At 45.1% G+C, this 21,903-nt stretch overlaps 2 protein-coding genes and 1 long non-coding RNA gene across 6 annotated transcripts; 1 reads left to right on the top strand and 2 right to left on the bottom strand.

The window, feature by feature from the left end:
- LOC110434043 (probable inorganic phosphate transporter 1-3) lies at positions 669-3,984 on the bottom strand. The gene is made up of 2 exons (XM_021457641.1): positions 3,781-3,984; positions 669-2,167 (listed from the first exon to the last, which is right to left on the bottom strand). The coding sequence occupies exons 1-2, from the start codon at positions 3,932-3,934 to the stop codon at positions 801-803; spliced, it is 1,521 nt and encodes a 506-aa protein (XP_021313316.1). The 5' UTR covers positions 3,935-3,984; the 3' UTR covers positions 669-800.
- On the top strand, positions 8,011-8,559 carry LOC8060128 (putative ripening-related protein 6). The gene has a single exon (XM_002458214.1). The coding sequence runs from the start codon at positions 8,011-8,013 to the stop codon at positions 8,557-8,559; it is 549 nt and encodes a 182-aa protein (XP_002458259.1).
- Positions 10,582-14,354, bottom strand: LOC110433507. Of its 4 annotated transcripts, XR_002450955.1 has the most exons (8): positions 13,506-14,354; positions 12,759-12,915; positions 12,556-12,626; positions 12,174-12,264; positions 11,407-11,837; positions 11,043-11,308; positions 10,885-10,963; positions 10,582-10,795 (listed from the first exon to the last, which is right to left on the bottom strand). It is a non-coding gene; the product is annotated as an uncharacterized LOC110433507 (long non-coding RNA). The 4 variants fall into 4 exon arrangements; XR_002450953.1 differs by having other exon boundaries at positions 11,043-11,837; XR_002450956.1 differs by having other exon boundaries at positions 11,043-11,799.

Genomic DNA, 21,903 nt, shown 5'->3' with positions numbered 1-21,903 from the left:
CAATTTGATGATATTTGTGAACAATTTGACATATATTTTTTTGTATTTGAAATCCATAGAAAAAAATTTTAAGTTCTTTTTTGAAAATTTGGCATATATTTGTCTAAGATATTGTGTTATCCCAAATTACATCGCTATGTCTAATAAATTACACAAAAAAATCATTATAAGTATAGTAATAAGACAATGTAAATATAGCTAGATGATGGTGTAAGTGTATATGAAAAATTCAGTTGACACGAGGGACCAAAACAACTAAATGTTACCTAGACAAATTCTAATTTTATTATTAACTACTACGTAGTACACAACTACACTATGAGCATCTCTATGCTCTTGTACTCCTGTTTGGATGGAACGTATCGGAACCAACATTTCCTTGTCCACTCTTTTTCCAAGTCCTTAACTGTCAAGATGAATGTAGACTACTGCTCGAAAGGGCAAATTTTACTTTAACACTATTCCTCTGCTTATTGAAGCAAGACTTGTCTGGCTTTGGAGCACAGTTGTGCCTCGGGCGTGAATGAAATATCCAAAACCGAGTAGACACTATTTGGTTATTTCATCCCAAGGTTTGTTGTCTGGAGACAAGGCCTCGTTGGCTTCAACTGATAAACACTCTTTTCAGTCATAGAAGAGTGTTTTTTAGCAAACCAGCCGAAACAAAGATTAGTACACCTCCAATTCCATTGTTTAAATTTCTGATGATAACATCAACCAAAATGAGCCTCATATTTTGTTGAGTACCGATGTTTAACTGAATCATCACTGTTCCTTCAAAAAACTGAATCATCACTAGCTTAATTGCAGGCGGCATCCTCGACGGCTTCGTAGATGACCTCCTTGGACAGCACCTCCAGCGACGTGCCCCTCGTCTCTGGGATGAACAGAGTCATCAGCATGCCCAGGAAGTTGGTGCCCGCCAGCACGAACACCTCGTTCCGGGTGCCAATGCCCGCCGCATACTGGCCGCCGTCAGCGCCCTTCTTGGGGAAAAAACCGAACGACCCAAGAACCGCACCAGCCCGCCCCGACGCCGCGGCGATGCGGTGGCACGTGCATCGTAGCCGTGCCGGGAAGAGCTCAGCGGGTGCGACGAACGTCGTGGTGTTGGGACCAACGTTGGCGAAGAAGAAGGCCACGTTATAGAGCACCATGAAGCCGGCGATGTGCGATGTCCAGTGTTCGTACAGCGCCGCGAGGGTGAGCATGGACAGCGTCATCACCAAGAAACCGGCGATCTGCAGTTGCCGCCGGCCGAGGACGTCGATGAGGGCGATCGCGAAGCAGTACCCTGGGATGGCGCCGCAGAGTGCGATGAGTGCCAGCGCGCGGGCGAGTTTGGAGACTTCCTCGACGGCGCTCATGGTCACCACCGGCGAATGGGAGACCCATCCAAGCTTGCCGAGGAGGTCCTTCTGGAGGATGTTCTGGCTGTAGTAGGTCACATCGAGGAGGAACCAAGCGCTCGAGGTTGCCAGGAGGTTGAGTCCATGGCTCCTCAAGAACTGCGCCGAGAAGAGGCCCCACTTGTCGTCGACGCCGCTAACTGTGGCGTCGAGTTCCTGCTCTCGGATGGTGGCGCATAACACCAGTGACATGTCGGCCGCTGCACTCCTCAGGTCTCCGGCGACGAGCGCCGTGTACCGAGCAGTCTCCGGCAATTTCATGCGCAGATAGAAGGCGAGCGCGGCCGGCACCGCCCCGACCATGAGGATGGTACGCCACACGTAGTCGGCCTCTGTCATGGCAGCCGACACGACCAGAGCGACGGCGTTGCTTAGGAGGATGCCCATGCCCTGCATGGCGTACACGGCGGCGAGGAACGCGCCGCGTTTGCGTCGGTTGGCGTACTCCGCCACGATGGCCGCGCTCAGGGGGTAGCCGCCGCCGGCTCCGACGCCGAGCCAGAAGCGGAAGAAGCATAGCGTCGCCACGACGGCCTTCGCCGTGCGGCCAAAGGATAGTCCGGACGCGGCGGGACAGACGGCCACGAGCGCCAACGCGAAGCCATAGGCTCGCCGGCGGCCAATGCTATCCCCGAGCCAGCCAAAGGCGAGCTGGCCCACAAACGTTCCGCAGAGTACGGCGCCGTTCAGCGCAGCCGCGGCATCGGGCGGCAGCGTGCCCGCCTCGCCGGGCCTCGCGGGATCAGCGAAGTAGACCCAATTTTTTAAAATTTGGCCTTTTTTTTGAAAAAAATTTTCTTTTGGACCCCTAAAAAACTTAATCTCAGTTTTGGACCCAGGAGGTCGACGCCATGCTTCATGGCGTCGAGGTTACACGTCTCGACGCCATGGATCACGGCGTCGAGGTCCCTGGCTGTGCCAGCGTGGCTTCTGACGTGGCAGAGACCTCGACGCCGTAGATCACGGCGTCGAGCTCGACACCATAGATCACGGCGTCGAGCTCTGAACTACATAGCAGAGAGTTCATCCAGTTCTACATGCCGTGATGAGCAGTGTCGACGCCAGCGACGGCCGCGCGCGTCGCCTCGAAGTAGTCCACCGCGGACCGCATGTAGACGTCCGTCACGGCCGCCGCGGCGCCGCGCACCAGCCGCACGGCGCGCGGCAGCGACGACGCCAGCTCCCCCGCGGGGCACGCCGCGCTGGTCAGCACGATGGCGTTGCCGAAGTACCCCGCGGGGAGCGGCGGCGAGAACCTCGGCCGCCCGTCCACCGCGAACAGCAGCTTGCTCCGGCGCGACGGGCGCATCCCCAGCGCCCGCGTGCGCGCGCTCCACACGAACCCGGCCAGCGCCTCGAACGTGGTGCACGCGCGGCGGCCCTCCTCCAGCGCCCCCACCGCCGCCTTGAGGCGCGCGATGGACGCCGGCGTGAACCGGAACGAGCGGTGCAGGAGCGGGGACTCCGAGTCCTCCTCGTCCTCCCCGTCGTCGGCGTCGTCGTCGGTGATCTGCGTGAACTCGTGGTGCGGGAAGTCGACCTGCGGCGGGTCGCGCGCACGGAGGACGGCGCGGTCGAGGGCCGGCGGGAGCGACAGCGGGAGGCCGCGCGCCGTCTCGCCCCACGAGTTGACGAACTGCATGGCGCCGACGCCGTCGAACATGCAGTGGTTGATGGCCAGCCCCAGCACGAAGCCGCCACACTTGAACTTGGTCACCTTGCATGTCCATGGATCGATCGATCGCCCACTGTTATTAACTCTGTCCATCGATCTAGAAGATGAGCAGCAAATAGTACCTGGGCTGCAAGCAGCGGCATCTCGAGTATGTTCTTGGCGCCGGGGACGCTGTACACGAGCCTGCCGAGGACGGAGGGGTCGGGGTCGGTGACGTCGCCGATGTCCGCCATGGCGCAGTCCGCCTCGGCCTCCACGAACACGGCGCCGTCGCCCGTGCAGTCCACGACCAGCTTCCCATCGTCTGAGATCGCCAGCCGCCCAGCGAGCGGGTAGTAGTGGACGAGCACCTTCGCCAGCGACTCCCTCAGCACGTCGCAGGCGCTGCTTCTGCCGGCGCCGCCGTCGTCAGCCGCCCTGAAGCAGTACACGGTCTGCACGATGACGGCAATGTTCTGGTCCAGGTTGGAGAGAGCTCGACGCCGTGATCTATGGCGTCGAGCTCGACACCATGATCTACGGCGTCGAGGTCTCTGCCACGTCAGAAGCCACGGCGTCGAGACGTGTAACCTCGACGCCATGAAGCATGGCGTCGACCCCCTGGGTCCAAAACTGAGATTAAGCTTTCTAGGGGTTCAAATGAGAATTTTTTTCAAAAAAAAGTTCAAATTTTAAAAAATTGGGCGAAGTAGACGCGGCCGAGCAGCCTGTAGGCGAGTGACGCGGAGTAGAGGTTGTAGGCTCCGGCGAAGAATCCCGTGCCGGCAATCGCGGCTGCTGCGAGGTGGCACCGGTGCGTCTTGGCGCGGTCGAGCGCCGCTAGGACGTTGAGCTGGTGCGTGCGCGCCATGGATTTGGCACGGCCGCTCGCGGGGCTCTCTGTTCCACGTATGGCTCGTGTCGATCGCGGGCAGCGAACGTTCAAGAGTGTGGCAATGGTACGAGTGTGGAAAGGTTAAGTCAAAGTCGACGCTATGAGTGTGAGGTCAAGATAATTGAAATGTCTCTTTCCAACCGTACTGCGGCAGAATCATATTGATTCGTGCCGTGTTCAACGAGTAGCTTGCGTTTGCGTGTGTGGACTGTGGAGTTCATGACAAGCTTGCTGCACCAGCAGTATGAAGTTTGAACTCGCGTGTGGCGACTGGCCATCCTACTCGGACCCCTCAAACCAGCACTGAGAGCTGCAACCTTCTTCATCGTGATCGACAAGTTCACTAAGGCCTTGTTCAGTTTGGATATTCACAGTGTAGCATTTTCGTTTGTATTTGACAATTATTGTCCAATTATGGACTAACTAGGTTCAAAAGATTCGTCTCGCAAATTATAGACAAACTATGTAATTAGTTATTCTTTTCGTCTATATTTAATGATTCATGTATGTGTCCGAAAATTTTCGATGTGATGGGAAAGTTTGAAAATTTTTGGGTGCTTTTTGGTAACTAAACAAGGCCTAAATGGATTGAAGCTAAAATGAAAATAAAAAAACAGCAGGAATGCAACTGAGTTCTTCCTCAAACATAGTACATAGATTCAACGCATCACTGATAAGGGCACTTGAGCTTGAAGACTGCTTTAACCAAACACTAAGAGAGCAATCTTGACTGTATGGAACATCTGAAACCAACGGAATGCAGTGATCTTTAGGGAAGAACGAAAGACGCCACATTCTCTGCTGGTGGACATAAAAGACATGGCTCATCATTCATCAATGGTCCTTGGCCGGATGTAAAGCTTTGAGAAATTCTTTGATTAAAAATGTAAGTAGCGAGTAATCAGCTACGAAGAAAAGCCCCACGCAGCTTAGACTGCGATGAGGAGCGCTCCTCGCGCTTGTAAACAGATGTTTTCCATAATTTTTTTTATTATTAATCAAAGCCGGTAGCGTCCGGATCACTCGATTCACAGTTGAAAATCTTCAAATTCATCCGAGTAGACTGGACCACTGTGGCGCATCCACGATCGAACGGTCTCATACACCAACTTTACCACATTTCCAATGCCGTGCAACGTGACGGCCCGCTCGGCCGGTGCCCCTCCAGCATCGCCTGACACCAGACCAGCAGCGAGCGCGACGCGTCCGGTACGTGGTGCGGCAGCATCCGGTCCTCGTCCAGCCTCACGCGTACCGTCAGCTGGACACGCTCCCGCCTCCCGCGCTGGGCCTCCAGGCTCTCGTACAGCGATTCGGGCATCCCCAGCCCGGCGCCCGCGGCGACGAAGCGCACCTTGGCGACGCTCATCCCCGGCACGCAGAACCCCGGGAGGTCGGCGCGCGCGAGCGGGACGCCCGCGTACGCCACCACCGCCGCGCTGCCGCCGGCCGCCCCTGGCTTGAAGCAGTGCTCCCACACGTTGCGGTTCCTGGCCCGGAGCGTGACGTCGAACGTGGGCGCGCCCTCCGCCGCGCGCCGCTTGCTCGGCGGCTCCAGGCCTTGCGATCTTGGCACGGTCACCGAGAACTCGGGAGGGGTGTAGATCTGCCAGCAGATGAAGAGCAGCAAGGCTCCCACGATAGCCGGGATCAGTGCCAGCCGGAGGTTAGGATTCCTCCGCAGGAAACGTGTCCACCAGTTGTCGACGGCGGTGACGTTGGCGCCCATGGATTCGTTCAGAGATCGGTAATGTTCCATTGCGGTGCACGTCGACGGCCGATCTATGGATCGATGGTGCACACGAGGGAGAAACCCGGCCGACAACAAGCGATCGACGACACCAAGTTTTGCAGAGCTATATACATATGTAAATGTAATGTTCATGAGTTCATAATACGGATCGGAGAACCGAGAAGGTGTTCTACTCGGAGTAGAAGCGATTCGGCGCAGGATCGATCACGTACGTTTCACAATATAATAATTGAGCTGCTGCTTGTTTCTTGATTCTCGTTGCATATCATCTTCTCCGCGTCATCGATCGATCGATCGATCGTACGTTTAGTTGATTACTCGATCGGATCATGCAGTATGGGTCTTGGCGCCAACGACGACGGCGTAGATCATGAGGCGGTGCCGGCCTTCGACTACCACGCCATCTTTGCCAATCCGCGAGACGACGAGGCGCCGCCGGTGTGGGGATACAGGGCGCCCAGCCGCTGGTCGCGCATGAGCGACGAGGACCTCGACAAGTCCCTAGCGTTTATAACGACGTGTATCGCGATAGCGCTACTGGTGCTGTGGACTGGCGTCCAATGGCACGTGCAAGTCCTCAACAGCCGCCCGTCCTTCTCGGTTGCCCTCGCCGGCTACGGCGGCATCGACCCGGGCAACCCCGGCCGCGTGGTCTCGCCGGCGTTCGACGTCACGCTCCGGATGAACAGGACGTGCGTCGACCGGGCGGACGTGGTGGTGTCGTACGCCGGCGTGGCGCTAGGCTGGGCTCGCGCGGAGCCGTGGGACTGCCCGGAGAAGCAACGGGCCAAGGACGTGGAGGTGGTGGCTAGGGGCAGCGGGGTAGGGCTGCCGATGCACCTCCGCGACCGCATGGCGTCGGAGTGGCGGTCGGGGAAGATGGAGCTCGACATCGACGTGACAATCTTTGGCACTAATACCAGTGCCCCCCACGGCGCCGGTGACTTGCCTCTCAAGGTGATGACATGCAAAGTGAGATTTGATGGGCAAAAGTCAGAGCCATTGTCTTTTGCGTGGTACGAATTACATCCTTACATCGTCTATGATGACTAAGGGGCGAAAATGGTAGAATGGAAATAGAAAAAATAGAGATAGGATATGATTTTTTTTCTTTCTCGATCTGTTTTCATCTCTACAGACATATAAATCATCTATGGTAGGTTGTGTTTGGTTTGGGACAAAGAGGATGAAACATACCTATCCTAGTTTGTGCCCCTGTTTTGTTTGTGGGGACGGAAGACCCTAAGTGTTAGTTACATAACACAGGTCGGTGGCGCCGACTCTAGGCGACTTGCTTGGATGGCCTGTCAAGAGCCAACGGCCTTGCCTAGCGGCCACTGCTTGGGCTAGCTTTGTCTCCTTGCCCCTCGCCGCCTTGCTCCATCTCCTCTTCCCTAGGTGAAGTCGGGCCGAGGTCTGCTCACCCATGGACGGTCATTGTTTTGGTTGAGGTCGGCTCGCCTATGGATGGCCACCATTGTTGTCCATTGAGCCAGGGCCAAGGGTGCTCCTCTTCTTCCTCGTCATCTGTTGTGTAGGGACGGAGGGGAAGCAGGTAGCTATGGCGCCACTCAATTTCTTCCTTGTCACCTTGTGGCATTCGAACTCATCTCCAATGTCGTTGGTATTGATGGTGCACCTAACAGAGTTTAGATTTGAGACTCTCATGAGAGGGAGGTAAGGAAATGGAACTTACCACTATAAGAAAAGGATATGCTGGTACCTCAATTTTTTGGTGGTACACTTGTCTCTCTGGCCCTTTGTATGGAATATTCCTACCTAGCGATGACATTATTCTAGTTGTCTTCAAACCATACAAAAGGACATCCGTATTCCACCCTCAACTCAAACCAAAACCTAGGTTCTTCTTCTCCCAACCGAGCATGATACTACACGTCTACACCCTAACATTACCGAACATTCTAGAGGGGTAACATTAAATGTACAAGAAACATGGAGTTACTAGTAGCGACACCATAAAATCCAAAAACGTCGTTGTTACATTTTAATACAACGTAATTTGTGCTCCAAAAGAGACATTGGTACCGTATTGAGCGTACCGAAAGAGTATCGTGCATATCTCCATAATGGAATTTATTAGTAGTATCTTAGTTCCTCAACAAGAACCAAGGTGGGAACACGTTTAACAAGAGCCGTTGCTTCCCCTATAGAACGAGCTTTACGCATCTATTTATAAGCAAGCGCTTGGCAGCTGTAGGCAGCACAAAGCGCCCGCGGGCACCCACGACAAGTGAATTGTGCTACCGTGCTAGGCTAGCTAGCTGGAGTAACATAAGCAATGGCGAGCACAAAAAAGCAGCTTGCTCCGGTCCTCGCCGTGCTCGTCTCACTCCATCTGCTCGTGTGGTGCGGCGTGGCGGCGGCCCGGCACCATGCCGAGCCAGACCCCGCGCCGTGCGGCTCTGGCGCCGCCGCCGCCGACAACTCCGAGTCTGTCCCCGCAGGCATGCACCACAAGGGCGGACACCCGGACTGCTCGTCGCCGGCCGTGTCGAAGCGCGGCACCCCGGCCGTGATGACTGTGAACGGGTTCCAGAAGGGCGAGAGCGGCGGCGGTCCCGCGGCATGCGACGGACACTACCACAGCGACCACGACATGGTGGTGGCGCTGTCCACGGGGTGGTACGCGGGCGGGCGGCGGTGCCACAAGCTGATCCGCATCACGAGCGCGCGCACCGGCCGCACCGTGGAGGCCAAGGTGGTGGACGAGTGCGACTCCGCGCACGGCTGCAGGCGCAACATTGTCGACACGTCGCCCGCCGTGTGGAAGGCGCTCGGTCTCGACACCAACGTCGGCGTGGTGCCCGTCACCTGGTCCGACGTCTGAGGCTCTGAGCCGTCCGGCCGGCCAAGACGATCCACTACTCCGCCGCACTAGCGCCAGTCGGTTTCGTGTTGCGGATCAAGCTCGCCTCGAGCTCGCGCGAGACCTGTTTTGTTTCCCTTGTGCATGGAGCATACGTTAACCGTTCTTATTAGCTCGTTGAACGGTTACATGTGTGTCGTTCGTTGTTGCTACTTTTTGCGTGGTATTCTGCGGAGTACTTCCTATATTAATTAACAGAATAAACCACTTTGAATGTTGTGTGCGAGATGCCTTGTAACGGTATGTACGACACTTGTTGCCATCAGTGTTGTGTTGTCGCCGAGCCCCAAACAGCAATATGCATGTCTTATCTTATATATTACCATGCGATGTCAGTTATAGTCGATCCAAGCTTTGCTGGCTGAAGAACAGGCCCGTATCTGAGTATTTGAGAATTTTGGGCCCTATAGCGCAAAATACAAAATGGGGCCTATTTTAGGCAAATACCAATAACCAAAGGGCATGCATTTGAATTTCACATTATAATGGTTAATGGATATAATTTTTTTGTCAATATTAAGAACCACAATAGGCGTGATCATGCTAAAGAGGAGTAATATAGGTGAATCTTTGTTTCAAAAAAAAGGTGAATCTTAGCGATCGATATCTTATTTAACTTCTACTAACAAGAATTATTTTTTTGGTATTCTTCTATTGAACAACTGTATACATCTAGACGTGATACTCCGATCGATAGCAACATAGGGCTTCTCCAATGCATAGTAAAAGCGACTCATCAGATCAACGTGGCATGCAGATAAATCGACTCAATGACAGGAGAGAACGACTCACGGAAGAGAGAAAAGAGAACCGATGCAAGGTTTTGAGTCGATTCATGTTGAATAGAAAATAAATTTATCTCACCTATGTGACCGAATCTCACTTGATCAAGCCACTGTGTGCGCTAGAAGAAAACATGAAAGATTACATAAAGAATCTTTGTATAATTTTCTATTATATTATGTGGATCCATGATATTTTTTTTTCAAGGAGTCGACTCCTTGCTGCTCACGTGGCACACTCTCTCTTGGATGGGTCGACCCGCCACTAAGGTTGCTTACCCGCAATAATATATACTCCCGGTGACACTATCCACGTATAATTAAACCTGATGGTTTGGGTTAAAATCGGTTTTTTTGTTTGGTTTTATTTTTGGCCTGTATTGGTTTGGATTGAAACGGGCTGAAAAGGCTATTGGGCCAGTTTGGTTTGGGCCCTATTAAAGTGGGCTGAATTGGTTTGGCTGTAAATAATAGAGTTTACAATGATTTTTTATTCTATCTATTTATTTTTTGCTTTTGTTTATGGCTAAATATAAACAATAGCATGAGGTGCCGGTGAAATGGTGGGTTGGAAATATATTTTAATGGGTCTAGCACATAAGTGGTTTGGTTTGGTGTGGATGATTGAAGTCATGGTCTAATTTTGTTTGGATTTGACTTTCACATATATATGTTTTGGATTGGTGTGGGTTTGGTTTGGATCTCAACCCACTGTCAGGTTTACGTATAATATAAAGCAAACTGTGCAATTAGCTATTACTTTTATCTATATTTAATGTTTTTTATATATACCGTAAAATTTAATATGACCAAAAATCTGAAAAAAAATTGTAAATTTTTTTAGAAACTAAATAAGGCCTCAATTTCCACTCACTGGTTTGCTCTCACTTGAGATGTCTCCGTGGCCCAGCTAGCGCTCCTAGATGGGCCCGGAATTGAATGTCTGGTGAGCATCTGCTTGACCGATGCAAACACGCATACCCAGCAGCGTACTTAGGGCACGTACAACGGGGTGATTTAACCCGTCTGTATGCTATATTTTTTATAGACTAGTTGAGTGCCCGTGCGTTGCTACGAGTAACACATCGCACAACAAATTATACGTAAAGTCGCTACGAGTAACACATCGCACAACAAATCATACGTAAATTTCCATATCATCACAATTAATATAATAATAATTAATATTAAAACACACATATCAATCTACTTATATTTAAAATAAAGAAACAAGTACGACATTATTAACTTCACACTGATAGAGAAAAAATAAGAAACAGTTCATTGTTTTTTGCTTGTGAGACTAATATAGCGTTCAAGGTGATCTCGAACACCTTTCGGTATGTTGGCTATATTTTTTTTTCGGTATATGTGAGTAGGTGTAGCAATATATGCTTCCTCACTTCATAATTATCCTGTCAAATTTTTATACACATATATAGCTATAGTTAAACAAATATATGAGGTGAAAAAAGAATAATTATTTATAAAGGTTAATACTCACATTATTGTAAATGGATGTTTCTATCCTTTTACCATTCCAAGCATGCATGGCAAGTAGAACATTATAACCAGATAAGTCCCTGAGGAAGCATTAAATTATTACTATTATATATATAGTAGAATATAAAAACGAATAGTTTCTATTGTAAAAGTAGTTACCCATTTAACTCAAATTGGTTGACTTCTACAACTCTATGGTCAAAGAGGATTAAATCATCTCGCCACCAAAGGCATGAAACCTTCATGACTTCATTTAGGACAGTGGAAACCCTTTGAATTTTGTTTGTATATTTTTTTAGTGGTTGAATCTTGTAGAGATCAGGTTTAGGAGTTTGGTCTACTATGTAGAGAGCTCTTCTAGACATGTCTAGAACAAAAAGATTATAAATACCGCATGCTGTAACCGTTTGAAGTGGTATAAGAATCTGTAATTGAAAAGGAGCATCTCAGTAATATGGTATTTAAGAATAACATGGTATTTACACAAAAGATGTAAGGAACATAAGAAGAGAAGCAACGTTACCCATGTGCACTCTTTAACATTGTATTTTCTCCAAGGCCATTCAAGAGCAAATTTTGCCAGTTGGTTATAATCCTATATATATTAATTTCCAACTAACACATATAGCAGAAATATCTTATATGCAACATTGTTTGAATTTAAGTTCCGAAACACTTTGTCTGATCAAACATCTCGCGAACAAAGCTTAGTACTTCAATTTAGCTAAGTGTATCCTTCTAAGCCAGTATTGAAATAATAACATCACCAGGTAAGATGTTTAAGCTAAATTGTAAGCTTATGTCATTGCCTCCTTCCTCCTCCCTCCTACCTGGTTTCATGAGCAAAGAATGGTGATGGCTGCACAACTTGGTCCACCACGATGCCTTGCTTACCCTCGAGCTTCTTTCTGCATGGCTGCAGACGTGATTGGATGGAAGCTCAAGAGAATAGAGCTGAGAAGCATGATTAAAAGACAATTTTAAAGCAGATAGGTATTTTCTCAAATATTTGAAACTCAATATTCATCTTATAAGCATGGTGCACTACATGTTCTATAACTATAGAAAAAACTGTTTACTACACGTAACCTCCTCCATGCCAAATTATAAAATGTTTTGAGTTTTTTAGAAAAAAAAATATGTATCTAGAAAAGCTAAAACATATTATAATTTGGAATGGAGTGTAATGCATAGATGTACCTAGTAATAAGTGAATAGACAACTGATGCAAGTTTTATTTTCTGCCAAGAATAATTGTTGAGGTAGACTAATAACTATTAAATGCAATACCTTTTGTAGCTACCAATTAGGTAGTTGCTACCATTGTTGCTTCTTTTTGTAGAGACTAACTATAACATCGTCCCACCAGAGAAGCACATAACTGCAAAGAAACACGAAGAAAATATATCCTAAAGTGTCATACATGATTCAAAGGATAACATATGTGCTTAACCAATTCAGACCGGAGATTGAATTCAGACAGATAACGATTCTGATTTAGGCACTGAAGTATATCATATTCCAATCCATAGGTGGTCAGGCTCCATGTATATTTATTCATTATAAATTCTACTCCATGACATAATTTTAGGAACAAACTTAACGTCAGAGAACTGAGAGGAAATATGGTCTAGGATCTCATGCTCTGAGTAACTCAACCAAAAGGACATACCTTTAGCCAAGGTGTTATACTACAATCTCTAGTATCAAGCAAGTCAGTTGTTATTCACCTTCACTATATGCCTGCACATGGCTATATTCATTAGCTGACAATGGGATGAAAACTGAGGCATGAATCAAACATTTCGACACAAAGGAGTTGGGTTAAAAGGTTGCATTTGTTCAGGTTCAGTAATAGGACTATAGGAGCCACACCTCTCTGTTCCACCGTGGATAGACCATGCTTGAGTTTCTGGTTCTAATTTCAATGAATGGTATGCACCTAGACCCGACCAATGGATGTGATTGTGGATGGTGGATTCAGATAATTTGTGAGCATCTCCTAAAGACGTTGAGACATATACAAGGTTACCTACATAAATGCCAAAATAAAAAAAATCAACACATGTGAATTAATAGGAGTCTTAATCAGAAATGTGTGGACTACGAGAGCTTCAGAATATGGATACTACGAGAGCTTCAGAATATGGGCTTCAGATTATGGCAGACACATTTAAATTAGACAGAGAAAAATCATAACAAATGAATTTGGATATTGTGAGAGCTTCATAATATGGCAAACTGGCAAAGAGACATTTCAGATGGATAAAAAAGTCAAAGCAACATATTTGCATAGAGTTATACATATCAGAACAAACATATATTGTATTTTCCACTCTATGGCTTGGCACACATTTTTGTACCTCAGATCATGCAGAAAACAATGTTTGTAATGGCAGTTGTACCAATCCACCAATTCAAATCAACAAAAAACAATAATAACTCTGAACCAGACCTAATTGCCATTCAAGCCAACTGACCAACACAGCATCAGAGTTAGCAACTCCTTTTGTTTAGCTTCTTGTTTGCCAAGAGGAAAATATTAATTAATATATTTTTTAACTACTTCCACATCAATCTTAGTGATCAATCAACTAAGAAAAGAGCCCGAAATAAACTCACATGTTAGAATCTGACTACAACCAGGGTTGTAGGGGAAACTTACTAACCGTCATTCCTGAAAGGCTCCCACAACAAAGTCATTCTTGAATCTAGGAACAACATACTAAGTATCACTATAAGCAAGATGGCACACAACAGAACAGAACTGAAACTGTACATAGTCTTGCACTGACAAACCAGTGATGCCTTCCCCAGTATGTGCTAGTGGAGGCCATGCAACAGCAGCAGAATAAAATCAACCGGGGACGAAAGGAGCCAAGTGGATGATAATCATTCCAATGTCTAACCATATCCAAAATATAGCAGAACAGTAGCAGCGTATTGAGAAAGAAAAACATCGATTGGAACACACAATGTAAAGGATCGTAGATGCTGGACCTGGGGGCTGGGGACCATAGACATGACGATGAGGCAACTACGAGCCCTACGACTACGGTCGTCTCGATGCGCCCGCTCGGAGACGTCGACCTCCGCGTCGACTACGCCGCTGGGTGCGCCACCGCGCCTAGATCGCCCAGCAGTGCAGGACGGGGAGGAGCGGCGGGCACCGGCAGCAGCACCACCTTGCGGTGGCCTGGCGGAGTCACGACGTTGGCGGTGGAGTCGTGATGGGGCGGGAGCACGGGTTTTGCGGTGGGGCGCTGATGCGGTAGCAGATCGTGGCGGGGACCGGCGATTTGGGTTGGGGAGGCACGCGATGCAACTGCTCCCGCGCACGAAGGAAGGGAGCGAGGCGAGGCGGGCCGCAGGTGACGGTGGAACTGCTTGCTTGGGGGGCGACCGAGGGGTGCGGGGGGCGGAGGCGAAACCACGGGAGGGGGGCGAAACCACGGGAGGGGGGCGACAACCGCCGGAGACGATGACCTTCGGGTCTTTTTAGTTGTAGAGAAACCACCCCGGGGCTGAGAAGACGGTCGAGGCCGTCGTCTCACGAGGCGACGAGACCGGCTCGTGCTCCCAGACTCAATCGCCAGAGGAGGACGCGTTGTACAGCTTCGTCGCCTCCAAACGACGACGTGCGGATCAGGCGGTGCGCGTGGGAGAATATAATCTTTCGCGCCAAAATCCTCCACCCGCGGGGGGTGATCGTCGTGCTTGGCACGAGATGAGGCTGCGCCCATGCTCGACGGCCAAGTTGCTGCGGTGGCCGTACGAGAGCGGTGTCCGGTGTACATGGTGGAGGCGGGGACGATGGACAGGGGCTAAGAAGTGTGGATCAAGGGAGCCGCGTGGAAATCAGAGCCGGAGAGGGAGACAGTGATGGTGCTCGTCTTCGTCCAAGCAGTGCTCTGGCGCCGTCAGGTGGTGGCAGCCTCCCCCCTAGCAATGCTGCTCTTGCTCCTGTATAGATTTGAGGCTAGCCTGCAATTGAGAGGTAGTAGCTACTAATCCACAATCCAGACTTCCAAAGGCAAGCTGCTATTCAGGTCTGAATCAGCTGCCACCAGATCATGGCAAGCTACCCCTTCCCTCTGTTATGCATCTATGCTTGTTATTTTTCTAGCTTTCAATTGTCCATAGAGCAGATTTTTGTGTCAATACAAGGAATAGAGAGGCAATGGATTGTTTATATTTGTTGTCATAGTTCAGAAGCAAATAACCTATTGATTTGATGCATCCGAAGTGTCCTAGCTGGTAGAACTATACTAGTCACATTGGCAGGGATACCTGATATCCTTGTTTCAGTTGTGACTCAAATCATCTACAATCTCTACATATTTTTTTGGTGTATGTACTATTATGTTGACGGCTAGAGTGCAACTATATACGGAGTATAGCATATCATTTATATTGATGATTTTCACAAAATTATTGTAATCATATTTGTCTTATTTAACAGATTCAAACATTCACATGAAAATAACATAGGCTTTCACTTCTTTATTATTAGACTAACAGAGTCTAACATTCAGACACGCAGGTATTTTTATTCTAGATCTTTTTCATCAGACATTGGGAATTTTTCTCTTACCAAAGAGATTGATGTTGTATCGAGTGTAGCTTTGCCAAAGACATTGGGAATATTTTTGTTGCTAAAAAATATTGTAATCATGTTGCTCTTATTTATGATGTATTTTCTATCAAATAGCCACACAATGGTTTACAAACATTTATTTATAGTTGATCTTAGTTACATACAAAATATTAATTAGCTTATAAACAGATCTTGTCTGTGGGTTGTATGATCTGTTTTTATACTTGTCTGTATGATAAATTCGAGGTGCTTAGAGACAACACCTTATCTGTGGGTTGTACGTGCCCTTACATTCTCTCTCTCGCTAGCCACTAGGAGAAACCCAACGTTCAGACTTCAAAGTTCAAGGCCTTGTTTAGTTCGTAAAATTTTTTAAGATTTTTCGTCACATTGAATCTTTAGTAGTATATATGGAGTAATAATATAGACGAAAATAAAAACTAATTGTACAATTTACCTGTAATTTATGAGATAAATCTTTTGAGTCTAGTTACTTAGTGATTGGATAATATTTATCAAATAAAAACGAAAGTGCTACGGTAGTCGAAAACCAAAATTTCTACAAACTAAACAAGGCCTTGCTCAGCTCTGCCCATCACCAAGAAGAAGCCGGCACGGCGACGGCGAGGTCCCGGGCCGCACTATGCGTGGGCGTGACAATCTGGGCAGCCAAATCGTGGCGTGGCTAGGATACAAACGGCTTATGGCAAACGGCCAAATTTTGTCCCCGCTTCATCTGTCTAGCGTGGGCTAATTAATAAAATCCAAACGCATCCTACCTTGAACTTGTACTCCCTCCGTTCTAAAATAAGTGTCGTTTGCGCTTCTCGAAAAATAACTTTAACTAAATATATAATAAAAAATATTAATATTTATAGTATATAATTAGTATAATTGAAAAGATCTTTAAGTCTAGTTTTTTAACAAATTTATTTAGAGATATAAATATTGCACATATTTTCTACAAATTGAGTCAAAGTTGTGACAAACGGAGGGAGTAGGTTTGTAGCGGCAGCACCTGCAGCGGGGAAACCAACAGAATAGCCGACGACCGTGCGAACGTACGGCTTGACCTGGACAGCTCTTTTCTCGGCCTACTGAAAATTGTCCAAGGCTGTTCGATCTCATGATCTCATCAGACTGGGGTAAACTCTGAATCCACTCGATTCCGTATTATAGTAGCACCTACTAACTTTTAAGTGTATTGGATTGGACTAGTTTTGGGCCTCTTTGGATGGGCTGAACGTGTGACAAATAAAAGCCCAGTAAACTGGTAAATTGAAGTGCTCCTTAGATTTGGAGATGGCTACACGGCAATCGGCCGAATTTCTTTGGGTCCCGGTCAAAATTTTTAGGCACTAGCAACTCGACACGTAATGTAGCTCACATTTCTCCAACTGGGCAAAATCGGACTGGTTTTTGTTACATTGCAGTATGTTTTTTTTGACAAGGACATTGCAGTATGTTTTTGAACTATCAATTAATAACAAGAGAAAAAATGGCTGGTTTTCTTTTGTTGGATTCCAGTCTGAGGCCTCATTTTAGACAAAAGCAAGTGACCAGGTTGCTGCAGCGAAATCCTATACAAAATAGAGGAAATGAGACATTGATTCCGTGCTCATGGAATTTTTTTCCACGTGATAAAGAGTAAAAGTTATATTGATAAATTTGGCTATGAACGATCAAATGGGCCTTCACCGTACACACAGTATGCTGGTCTTTCCCTATAGAAATATATGATTCTTGGTTTGAACCGAACAAAGGCATATAACTACAGTTCGGCTATGGCCCTTTTTTGGATTTTAAAAAATAGTTTTCCCTCTAGTTTCTAAAATCTGGATTCTGAACAAAAAAATGTTGGGGGGTATTTGGATCCCCTGATTTTTAATAATCTGACTTCATTTATTACTCTTAGGGTCACAAAAAAACGGGCAAAAGCTGCAAGCTAAGTATTAATAGCTTCCTAGTTTTAAGAATCTGGCAAAAACTTACCTGTTTGGATCAACCAAGTTTCCAAAAGCCAGATTATTAAAAACTGAAGGGATCAAAACAGGACCCATATCTAATTACAGAATAATCTCACAGTGTACTAGCAATACATCCCACTCGATCAATCAAGTAGTCCTCCCATAATGTGAATCAATACACTAAGACTTCCCTTAGTTATTAGGATCTGATTGGCGATTAAGTCCCTTAGTTGTTAGGGTCTGATTGTTGATTAAACTGGCAAACCTTAGGCCACAATTTGATTGGTTGGATCACCGGTCCGTTTACATAACTAAGGGTTTCATGGTAAACAAAAACACATTACATGGTTTAGTGACATGACTCTCCAACCAATAGGTCTATTTACCTCCTATATGGTTCGTTGTACTAGTTTCGCTGAGCCGATGGTTCAACCGATTTTTACCAATTCAATTGCATTCCTAGTTCTGGTTTAGTGTTTTTCATTGGACCGCTGGCCTAGTCGGGTCCTAGTAACAATGCCCTAGTTAGGTGTGCATCTTTAATCCTTCATGCTAATGACTGAACTTGTCTCATTGTACACAAAAGTTAATTACCGCATGATCGCAAACAGAACATAGTTTAGTTGGTTGGGTTTCAGAACCTATATACCTGGGTTCAAGTCCTCAATTGATGTGGGTGCTCCTTTTTTCCTAAATTTTTTCTAAAATTTAATAGTGTTGTTGTTTTAGATATGGTGACTTCATCAAACTCGAGATCTACTAGCTTTTGATCAATGCCTACCAAAAGTTCTCCTCCCATCCATTCTTATAATAGATTTGCCAGCTTTTCATCGATGCCTGGAAAAAATTCTCCTCCTTTCCCATCCTTTATTACGACAGAACTTCCCATTTCCTATCCATTGTTATAACATTAGCTTCGGTACCTACAAAGATTTCTCCTCTCTCGTCCTTTGTAAAAATTTCTCCTCTCCCATCCTTTGTTATAGTTGAATTGTTGATTGTTGAACCCAATTAGATTGCCTCTTTGTTGTAACAGAACTTCGGTGCCTGCAAAAAAAACTCCTCTGCCATCCTTTGTTATAACTGAATTGCTGATTGTTGAACCCAACTATTGTTATAGCTGAACTTTTGATTGTCTGGTGGTTAAAAAAGCCCTCTTCTACCATCCTTTGTTATAGCTGTACTTTTGATTGTTGGACCCAAGTAGCTTAATTTCACCAAATGGTATGTTCCTCTTCTTAATCATCATCAACAGGCTACGTTCCACTTAAAAAATGTTCCCAGACCAGACTACTTGAGTGTTAACACGCTCCTCGATCCAAATAGACCTATACAAGCTCTAAGAATTGATAGCCTAATGCCTCATTTGGCACAGATCCGCTATGAGAACTCCGCTTCACTAGTGTAGTAGACTTTTTATCAAACAACTTTATATATAGAGTTCCATAGAATATGCTCTCATAGATCCTCAAGCAAGGCCTACAAAGCAAGTTAAAGCTAGGAGAAGCAGGTATTTTCAACTTCATTCTACACTAATCCCTTGTGAGAGCACGTTTTAAAGAGCTTCACATATGAAAGTTATCTCAAAAGTATCCAATTGGCAAAAGCAACTTTAAACAACTCATGAAGCTATTAGAGAATCTATGCCAAACGTCTATTAAGTATGAACAAATTTGGCCAAATCATAGCTAGCCTTAGGGACAGAGCCGGAGTGAATTCATGGATTGTTGATGTATATATTTTTATCATATAGGTGCAGATATGGTGAAAAATTGATTGCAATAAGTGCTTTCTTGTTTTTTATTTGGTGTGCCGGCACCTCCTACCATCTACATGGATTACCCCTTGGCTAACTCTTTTGATGACACATGAGAGAGTAGAGTACTCCCTTCGTATAAAAAAGAGTGTTATTATGGGTTTGTGGTGATTAAAATTTATTAAGTTCAACTAGATTTAGAGAAAAGATTAATAACTCTTTTATTTCTAAAAAATAAGCTCATATTATAAAAACGTATTTGTACGATTCATCTAATGATACTAATTATATATCATAAAGTTAATATGTTTTATATATGTTTAGTGAATGTTTAATAAAAACATGAAAAAAAATATTTTTAGAAGTGAGAATAAGATTTTTTTTGGAGGGGATGGAGGGACTTGATGGAAACGTCCTCTGGGACTGGGATGATGCCTGAGCATCGCTGTTTTAACTTCGGTGAAGAAATAACTAATTATATTGTTTATTTCTAATTTGTGAGATAATTTTTTAGTCTAGTTAGTTTATAATTAAATAATATTTATAAAATACAAACGAAAATGCTATAGTATCTATTTTGTAAAAAAGTTTTGAAACTAAACAAGACATTATATCGCTACTTCGCTAGCACGCTGCAATTCTCCGTCAGATTGGCTAACCGGTCCTCCTAGCTAGTAGTGTGTCGGTCATTGGAGATTTGGAGGCATCGTTAAGGCAACTAAAGCCTTATTTAGTTCTAAAAGGTTTTATAAAATTTTTTAGCAGTTATATCAAATCTTGTGGCACATAATATTAAATATAAATAAAAAATAACTAATTGTATAGTTTATCTGCAATTTACGTGTCGATCTTTTAGATCTAATTAATCTATAATTAGATAATATTTATCAAATATAAACAAAAATATTATAATATCTATTTTATAAAAAATTTAGATATAAACAAAGCCTCATTATTGGTGTCCAACCATACGAGTCGATGAAGCCGACCAAGAGCAGAGTTTGCTCTCTCCAGTGTGCCGAATTAAAGAATCGTTATTTGTACAAACAGTTTTGGGCTGTTTGCGGTCGACCTTCAACGATAGTCATCTAAAATACAAGACTCATTTATCTTTTAGGTAACACTATAGGTAAAAGTTTTATAATTATTTTTAGTTTTCTTTAACAACAAGACCTAAAAGACAACACTCTCTACAAATGAGTCTCGAGAAAAGATGATACTCAAATTTAGGTTATGCCTCTGCTGATACCCAAAATAGGTCTTCTATATAAATACTCGATTAGAGGTTATAGATATTGTATTGGAGACCCATTTTGGGTTTGTGTTTCCAACTGAGTCTCTTATTGAAAACAACCTCAGTGCGAACAGCGTCCGTTTTTGGCCTTGTTTAGATAAGAAAACATTTTTAGATTTGGACATTATAATATTTTCATTTGTATTTAATGATTATTTTTAAATACAGACTAATTAGACTCAAAAGATTTATCTTGCAGATTATAGATAAACTGTGTAATTAATTATTTTTTATTTATATTTAATACTCACAATATTCGATGTAACACGAAACTTTAAAGAGTTTTTAAATTTTGGGTGCAAGACCTTTGCCTGTGACAACCAATGTTCGTATGCACGGTTCGCTTTTTTCTTTCCCGGTTCGATTTTGGCACATACTAGAGGTGCTTTACACCTGCGATCAATTTCTCGACTTTTCGTTCCTCCGAGATTTTCTAAAACGGGTTAAGGCTGCTTGGTTGTTTGGTTGGAAGTGTTAAAGTTTAACAGATATTAAAATATTTTAATTTTATTTAGCAATTAGTATTCAATTATAAACTAATTAGGTTTAAAAAATTTGTCTCGTAAATTACTCTTTGGCTGTATTTTTAGATTCGTAAATAGTCTATATTCAATACTATATGTATATATCTAAATATTTAATGTGACATAAGTTAAATTTTATCGATGCAAACCAAACATGTCCTTAATTGTTAAACGCAGTGAGAGCACGCAAGTTCACATGTTTTGCCGAAGCGCACAGTAGCACCGTAGCACGCCACATGGCTGTGTGTGTAGCTGACATTTTGTGTCGTATTGACATAGAGCTCCTGCAGCCACATCCCCGTCACCACCGTCGCCTACGAGTAGTAATTGAACCCAGATTTCCCTTTCGTTAACATCACCGTGATGACCGTTGAGACGGCAGTATTGGTTAAAACCAAAGCCTCGAGCAACGCCTTTGCCCATCACCTCCGAAGTCACGACTCACGAACGGCTCGGCGCTCCGCCACGACCCGACGCCAACACAATACTGTTTGTTTCGCTGATAAATCATAATAAAAAATATTGTTAACTGATTTGTTATGAGCAGGATTAGTTCTAAGAAATTCTGGATCTGAAGCCCAACCAAAACTTAGGACCCTCTAGAAACATAAAAAAAATTCTCAATATGTATAATTTTTTTATACTCAACATGTATCAAAGAGCAAAATTCAAACGAACCCTTTTTGTGATTATGTCAACTCATCTACTCATTCTCTTTGTTTCCTCTGCTCACTTCTAGAAGCATACTCTCATACTGCTGAAATTTAGAATAAAAATAATTAGTTAGTAAAACTGAAAAGGTAGCATATACAAAATAATATGATCTATTAAAAACATTTTTTTCATGTATGATTAGTGTATGCCGATGAATAAATTTGAGTA

This window comes from Sorghum bicolor, chromosome 3 (genome assembly GCF_000003195.3).
Source record: "Sorghum bicolor cultivar BTx623 chromosome 3, Sorghum_bicolor_NCBIv3, whole genome shotgun sequence".
In the NCBI taxonomy this organism is placed as follows: domain Eukaryota; kingdom Viridiplantae; phylum Streptophyta; class Magnoliopsida; order Poales; family Poaceae; genus Sorghum; species Sorghum bicolor.
This window is presented reverse-complemented; position numbering and strand designations above follow the sequence as displayed.